This window comes from Acanthisitta chloris, unplaced genomic scaffold, assembly GCF_000695815.1.
Source record: "Acanthisitta chloris isolate BGI_N310 unplaced genomic scaffold, ASM69581v1 scaffold36329, whole genome shotgun sequence".
Taxonomy (NCBI): domain Eukaryota; kingdom Metazoa; phylum Chordata; class Aves; order Passeriformes; family Acanthisittidae; genus Acanthisitta; species Acanthisitta chloris.
In genome coordinates this window covers 1-8,068 of record NW_008692552.1, presented here as the reverse complement: position 1 = coordinate 8,068, position 8,068 = coordinate 1, and the positions used below count along the sequence as shown (strand labels likewise).

The 8,068-nt window shown below is 45.1% G+C and overlaps 2 protein-coding genes across 2 annotated transcripts; one reads left to right on the top strand and one right to left on the bottom strand.

Annotated features, from left to right (window-relative positions):
* Positions 1–726: 726 nt before the first annotated feature.
* LOC103809849 (chromosome unknown open reading frame, human C3orf17) lies at positions 727–4,926 on the top strand (the record flags this gene model as incomplete). Its single annotated transcript, XM_009082718.1, has 7 exons — positions 727–803; positions 906–1,037; positions 1,385–1,462; positions 2,328–2,689; positions 3,390–3,451; positions 3,861–4,111; positions 4,551–4,926. Coding segments are annotated over 7 exons (1,338 nt in total), but the record flags the coding sequence as incomplete, so codon positions are not given.
* A 1,481-nt stretch (positions 4,927–6,407) lies between these two features.
* On the bottom strand, positions 6,408–7,597 carry TAF13 (TAF13 RNA polymerase II, TATA box binding protein (TBP)-associated factor, 18kDa). Its single transcript, XM_009082717.1, has 2 exons — positions 7,505–7,597; positions 6,408–6,605 (listed from the first exon to the last, which is right to left on the bottom strand). The coding sequence occupies exons 1-2, from the start codon at positions 7,592–7,594 to the stop codon at positions 6,435–6,437; spliced, it is 261 nt and encodes an 86-aa protein (XP_009080965.1). The 5' UTR covers positions 7,595–7,597; the 3' UTR covers positions 6,408–6,434.
* Between the last annotated feature and the right edge of the window lie 471 nt (positions 7,598–8,068).

The window sequence follows — 8,068 nt, the reverse complement described above, 5'->3', positions numbered from 1 at the left end:
GCCGGAGGGACCGCGGGCACTAATCTCCGCGCCGAGGGCCTGGAGGATCCTGCGGAAAGTGCTTTGGAACACGTGCGGTTTTGTCCACTCTAAGCCTCCTCACGGTTGAGCCCAAGGAGTTTCCTGGCTCTGTGCAGCCGGTGCAGTTTCCACTTGCCGGCCGACACGTGGTCTCTTATACACATGCTGAGACCTGAAGTAGGTACAGTTACATGCCCTGGAATACAGAAGTAATACGGCAGTAATACAGACTTCATTCTCAATTAACTGTAATAATGGGAAGGGGCAAGAATAATCCTAGGCTACTCTATTAGGTACTTTATGTTTTACAATGAAAAATGAACTTCTTTACCAGTTTTCCAGGAAAGGGACTGTTGGTATCTTCCGATAATTGTTTTGAAATAGAGCAGCAGTGGTGCTTATCTTCTTGATTTATGTTTTTGTTCTTGACAGCCAAATACCACAGGCCATTGTATACAGCAGGGGAACCCAGTGCAGCACCAGTTAGCCATGGCCTGCTCCAATAGGTCACTTAGTTCCATATTTACAGGAGAGTGATAAAGGGAAATTTCTCATCGTAGTGCAGATATGGAAACGTCCCAGAACATTCCATCACGCAAACCTGCAGCGTGTGCTGTTACACTGATAAGGGGAAGATGTGATTTAAGGCAGGCCCAGTCTCTCAGAACACCACTCAAAGGAGTTCTCTTTTTTTCTTTTGCCTAGGTAGAGCAGTGTCTGAAGCGCCTGTGGAAAATGAATTTGGTGGGCTGCATTGGAACTCTGGTACAATTGATTCCCAAGTAAGTGTCATGATCCCATGTCTTATGCTAAGTCAATCTACAGAGTCAAAGGAGGATGGGATGCTAGATCATAACCAACTCCTCGTCCTTGTGTCAACACAGGAACAATACATCCAAAGCCCACACAGAGTGTTTAGTTCCCAGTCAGCCTGTTCTGGAAACGGTGGCTCTGAAGGTATTGGGAGGCTGCAAGCTCATACTACGTCTGCTGGACTGTTGCTGTAAAGCTTTTCTGTATCCTTTTTCCACCACAAAAACATTCTTAGAGCTCACCAACAGCATCTCATGACACCTAAACCAGGTCAGCTGTGGGCCCTGTATTACTGATGGACTCAGCTGTGCAAGTCCTATGTGCAACTTTAAGTTTCTGTGGTAGCCAACACCTTATTTTCCAGTTATTATGTAGGAACCTCAGGCCGTTAGCTGGCTGCTGTTCCAGCCTTGAGCGGTCCAAAGTCAGGATACTCATCTCCCAAATTATTCCAGGATATTGCCTTGTGAATTGGCTCTAGTTGGTGTGTTCAGCAAGTCTCATTACGTGCTGTTTGTTGGTTTGAATCCTTAACTGCTGTGATCTTCAGCTTGTCCATTAAACATCTCTGCTTGAAAGAATTCATACTGCTGAACACTGTGGCTTCAGGGCTGCTGAGCAGGCTATGGTCTGTGTTCCAAAGTCTATCTGGTTTGTTGTGCCTGTCAGGGAGAGGAGCTTGTAATTGGGCGTTGCTGCTTACTGAGCTTTATTCAGTTGGGTGGAGGGGTATGTGTGTGTGGGCTAGCTCCTTTTGGACTCGATTCTAGCACCTCAAGAGTTGTACAAGTGAAGAGAGATCTCTTACATGCTGTTATGGAAGGCTTTGCTCTTGGTTCATAGCAGACTCTGTCTAGCACTAATGAAATCGCAGTGTTCAGTGCCAGCCTACCACAAACACCAACATCTGGTACTCTGTGCAGCAAGCAGTACGTCCTGCCTTGTGCTGAAATGGAAAGGCTGCGATAAATGTGTTCTGTAATACTGAGTTTTCCATGGAGATTGGTGCTCTGGTCTCTCTGAGTGTGGGAAAATAACTGCTGTCTGTAGTTGAAGGAGTAACAGCTTTGTGTAGGGGAACTCAGTAATACATTGTTTGGCACAGGATATCTGTCTCTCCAGGATGTATAGAGGAGGCAATTTTATGGCATCAGTCTGAGCTGGTACAGGGTGCTTTGGGGAGAAGACCTCCTGGCAAATTTGGATGTGACCTGAGAATCTGCTGAGTCCTGGGTGTGGCGCTCAGCAAAACTCTAGGAGCAGAGGGGCTCCTGACCAGGAATTTACTTGTCAAATCACTCCTACATTCTGATCTTGAACAGGTCATTAAAGCTCAGACTTAAGCAGGGTGGTGGAGTGTGAAAAGGTAAGCTTGTACTGAGGGGAAATAGGGAAAGGGCAGCTTGGAATCTCTTCTGCTTGAGCTGAAGGTAGTTGTTTGGTGAGCATAATGTTATGCTAGAGGAGACACCATATATTTTTGTCTTGTCCAGGATTCAGTACAGGTGTGTATTGCAGAACCTCATGTCCATGTACGGCGTCTTGTCATCGTCACTTCATCTGGTATCTGAGACTCAACAGATGCCTTACATCAAGGGGTTTACCTTCCCTTCTGATATCAATAGCTTCCTTGGAGTTGACGTATCTTCTGAGATGAAGATGCAGAAGGCTAAAATGCATGCAACAAAAAAGTCTGCCAGCTGGCTGAAGAAGCTCTTCCCAACAATGCCAGAGACAGTGTCAGAGGTTGGGAAAAAGAGAAATTTTTTGACCTGTATGAGTGCTGTGAAAGACTGCAGTATCCCATGCCCTGTGGACATTGGAAAGACTGTTCTGGAGACCAGAGCCAGGAGAGGTAAAGCCTTGTGCCACAGTGCTGACATATCAGAGACTTCACTGCACCTTCTGTCCAACAGAGCCAAGCACTTCTACTACCCACAGAGTGTGGTTCTAGTACAAACTCCTCTGTCCATGGAGGAAGGGAATGCTGCATGTACCCTTACCTTTATAAAGCTATGGATGTCAGTATTATGATTCTTTGGGGGTTTCTTTCAAACAGGATACAGCCTGTAGAGAAGCAGGTAATGAATGCAGTATATAGGTCCTGAAAATAGTTAATTGTATTTTCCTGCTTCTGCATAGATAAGGACAGTGAGAAGCTAAGAGCACTGTCTGCAGTCCATGCAAGTGTAGGTAAGGCTGTAAGTACAGGATGCAAGTATCCCATGCTTGCTGGTTCTGGAGTGTGCCCAAGTCATCTTCTGCAGTCAGGGCTGTGGCCAGTGACTGCAGGCATCCAGGTGTTTGTATGAAGCTTCTACCCATTACGTTCTCCTTTGCAGCCATCTGTAAATCTCTGCATCCCCCTCATCCCTTGCCAGCTGCCATGCAAGATGAGTGTAGTCCCCTTGGGTTTGCCTGGCAATGCTGAGCACAGGTGTGAGCCTGCTGAGGCCTCAGCACAGCAGAGCACTGCAGCGACTCTGTGCAAAGACATTAAAAGTGTCTCTGCTTTGTAATGGGACCTCTCTCTCTATCTCTCTCTCTCTGTGCAGGGAAGCACCTGGGGTTTGATGTGAAGAGCTTGCTTAGGCCATCCAGACGTCCAACACAAGAGGTTTGTATGGTACCATTTTACATGTTTGTGAGGGTTTTTTTAATTTAAAGACCCTGTCACTTAAAACATGACATCCCTGATTGAAAATGTCCCCTTTGCCTGCCTTATTTTTGCTTTTCTAACAGCCCAGGTTAGTGTGGAAGCTTTGCACAGAAAACCATTACTCATTTCTGCTTAGAACTTTGAGCATTTGTTGGTTTGTCAAGTGAAATGACCAGAGAGCAAGCCAGGAGTAGAGAGGAATACAAATTCTACTTATCTGCCTCTTCTTTTATACTCCATGAAACGTAACTGCTTTTCCCCTTTCTCCTGAGGAAATATTCTCACGAAAATCTTAGTGTTCTGCTCCCCTCCAGCAGAAAGGATCAGGCACAACATCTTTTTAAAAGACTGTTCTTGTTTGTTTCAGGGTATAAGCATTGCATCAACCCCTTTTAAAGCAAAGTCAGCACCACCTTCCTCTCGTATAGCAAAACTGCAGCACACTGGATCTCTTGTTCAGATGGTCCGAACAGCCACGTCCTTTGGGGAGCTGTCAGAGGCACTCAGGAAGGCTATTCTGTGGTGCAAAAACAACAAGTTCAAACCAGAAGCTTATTTTCTGCGTAACAAGTTGTTGAAAAGCAACAGGCTGCACCACGTGGAAGCTCAAGGATACAGGTAGTTTTGCATGGGTGTGGGATTTTTGGATCTAACACTTTACGCTTCAATACGCATTCTGCTACAGTACAGTGAAATAGTGATCTACCCATTCTTTGAAAACTCCATCAGGAGTTCAGATTCAGGTTAGCTCAGGTTACTGGAGGCTCTGACATGAGCATTGTGTTTAGCTTCAGTTGCTTTTGAAAGGATTTAAAAGGCTGACAAACACACAAGATACTTCAGAGGGAGGATGAAAATGCAACTTATATAATCTGCGTGATTATATGATGCAAGGGTTGTCCTCAGACTGCCCTGGCTACTACTGTACAAGGTGCAGTTCTATTTCCTTGGTATGGCAAGGAAAATGATAGACAAGGCTACTAACCAAATCTCTCCAAAAAAAGTAACACTTCAGTGGCTGATAAAGTTATGTTTTGTGCACTTTCTTCCCCTTAAGCTTGAAGAAGAAACTGTGCTGTGTCAAAACATCTGTGCGTAAATACCTCCTATATGGGTCACACCGTCCGCGGTGGCCAAAGCAGCACCTCGGGGCACGAAGGAACATCAGATCACCTGCATGCTTGAAGAGAGCTCTGAAGACTGTTCAGCAAAAGCCTTCTGAGCTCTTTGGGGTCTGTGAGAACAGTGCACCACTCACGCTCCCAGCTCACCAGGATGGGCCTCCATGTCGAGCAGAGCGTTCCGATACTGATACAGGCTGTGTCACATGGACTCCTGAGCGGCTGCTGCTGGGAGGAAGCCCTGGCCCTGCATGGAAAGAAGCTCCTGAGAACACGGATATTGATTCTATTTTTGCAGCAATAGGTGTCTGATTCTGGACTTGAAGAAGGAAAGGGGTCGAACTCTAACAGTTATTATTTTTTTAGTAAAACCCTGTGATCTCTATTGGTGTCTCTGTAACTCACATCCTGAATTCTGCTAAGAAAGTAGCAACCATTTTGTTATGTTTTTGTAAAACAGCTTTTTTAATGGGTGTTTCTTATATGTTTAAGGGTGTTCCAAACAGCTGAATATTCTTTACGCTTTTACCTAACCTTGTGCAGGAGCAGTGACTTTGAGTTACCCTTACCCAATATCCCTTCTCTGTTGCTATGTTAAGTGCTGCTGTCAGATCCACAGTGCAGATAGTTCCCACCCATGGCAGAAGGCTGCAGTTGTGATCACTTACTGCTGCTTACAACAAAAGACTTGCTGATACTTTTCCAAGCCTTATACCCTTCCTTCTGTGCTGCTTGTATAGGCAACAGCCTTGACATGCAGTATTATTGCTGTTCCATTTGTTATCCTTGTCCTGAAATGAGGAGTTGGCTGAACTTCTGAGCTGTTACAGAAATAGGGGAAACCACAGCTGTGGCCTGCAATAGTAAACTACCAACTGATGAACATGTTTCTCACTGTCCCAAAATAATTTTAATCTTAAATGCAATTTCTGCCTGCTTGGCAGTGTAAAGCACAGATACTCCACAGTGTTACAACAAGCAATGGGCTTAGTGGTTTCTGCTGGGCTCTTGCTTGTAACTGATTCCCACAATCAGGATTACTGAGAAATACTAAGGGAAAAAATTCTCAGAATGAAGAACAGGAACCTGGTTTAGTATAGAGCAGCTGCTTAACAGGGGTAAGGAAAGGCTGTAAGTGCAAGTAAATCAGGGATGGGGCAAGTTCAATTTCTTAGGCTTCACAGCAGTAGAATGTAAGAGCTGTGCACACTGGGACAGAAGTAGTAACATTGCAGGCCCTTAAATGCTAAACCCCCTGTATTATGCTCCTTGTGTGAATTGATCAGTGAAAGTTTAGTCATGAGGAGCGGGCACAAACTTAAAATACTTTATTCAAAGAGCACATACAGAGCAAATAACAGAATTTTTATCATAGTTTGGGATTGAAGTCTTTGTCCAGATAACCAAAATCTATTTTGTAGGTTTCCTGTCACAGGCATACTCAGCCATAACTAAAATAGTTGTAAAGAATCACATGTTATCAGCCTTCTTGCCATCTGATTCAACACAGGCCTGCTTCAAAGGCTTCCTGCCATTACAGGTGTTTGTAGAGCTCTTGTTTCATAAAATAGTATAAAAATGCCCAAGTATACCACATACAATCAGATAACATTTCAGCTGCTTGAATATTTCTCGGAAAAGGCTGAGAGCTAGGGCAGACATCCCAGCAGTGACCTCCATCCTGAATAACCCCTTCAAACAACACACAGGATCTTCCTCTTCACTGGGCAGCAGGTGTCCCTTCAAACAACACACAGGATCTTCCTCCTCACTGGGCAGCAGGTGTCTAAGTAATGCCCCAGTGCAGTTAGTGCACAGAATCAAGATCCATAGTTTGCTTCATCGAAGGCCTTCCTGGCCCGTTTCAGTTCTTCATTCATAGTTAGGAGGTCTTTAACTCTGGCAAACTTCCGTGGGTCCTTGCGTATTAGAAAGACGATGTCCTCGACCTGCACGCGGCCCTGCCGCCCGATCGACATGGCCTTGTGTGTCTGTGGGAGGGGAAAGAAGGGAAGTCAGCAAAGCTCCTTTGCACCTTCAGGTTTTTAGCCTCTCAGTTCCACTTTATTTCCTGTCATTTTGTAATTAAAAAGTAAGCAACTGCACCATCATGCTAGTCACAAGAGAACTTCCCAGTAAACCATGGACTGACAGTTGCTCTGCTGTGCCCAGCTGCCTGTCACACCCAGCACATACCACTAGATACGTATCACATAATGGTATCAAAACTAAAGCCAGATGACATATAGGGCACCCAGCCTGCAGAATGCGTGAAGATGAACAACACTGGGCACAACTCAAGCAATGAGAGGTAATCGTATCACAGGGCAATGTGGGGCATTTTGATGAGGAAAGGCAAGGCCAACCTTTCAAAAGGGGAATGTTTGGATACTTCAAACAGTATAAAGGCAAGGCCAACCTTTCAAAAGGGGGATGTTTGGATACTTTCAAACAGTAGCCAAGTATCTGGAAGAGTAAAGGTTTCAGGACTAAGAATGCACATCTTTTGTAGTGCAGAGATATGTTCCCATTTATGTAAAAACACCAAACACAAAAAGTCCAGAGACTTTTGAAGCTAAGCCTTGTCTTCTGTCAGCTGCACATACAGTGATGCCACAGTGGACCCCACAGTCAGATGTGTATTTCCCCTCCTACAATACTAATCTGACTGCTATGTAAGGCCTTTAGCCAGTGTTCTAAATCCACACGGAGCAAGACATATGAATTTTGCTTTAATCTTGGAAAAGCAAAATCCAAGTTCAACTTTCTCCTACTAGCATCGTGATTTTGGGGCCTGGGATAATGCAGTCTTTGAGTCAGAGGCATTAACCTTCAGAAGGCTAAAGTCTTGGTGATGATGTTTTAATGGTGCTGTCTAGAGCTGACTTACCATTTCAGTGATAAACTCTATTACCAGATCCTCCAGAATGTCCACTGATTCTGTGTAAGGGTTCTGGTCGTCCCCAAATCCATACATCATGCATCTTACTGCACAAAGAAACACTCAGTGTGAGGCTTTAGTGCTGTCAGCAGCACACATCTAGTTAGAGCTCACCCACAGCCTGCACACTCCCGGCACTCTCGTCTGTTAGGCAGGACAATTTTTCAGCAAACAGGCAGGGATAAGCAGGTAAACAGAAGCCAACAAAAGCCAGGTGCTGTACATACAGAAAAGCACATCTGATGGCAAATTCTTTAAATACTCATTTAGCCTGCAAAGCATTACACACTGACTGACAGTGCAACAGACTTTAGCACAGCTTCAGAAGATGCACTAGCAGTACTTCTTTTTTTTTTGGGGGGGGGGCTTTCTGCACTTGCAGCCAGGGCACAGAACGAAAGCAGTTAAGGAAAAGTGAGTTTTTGGAACTCCACGGCTGCCCGCTCAGAGTTTCAGCAGGGATGGGGGGGAAGGACATCACCCTCAAACCAGCAGCGAGGCGCTGGGCAGGGC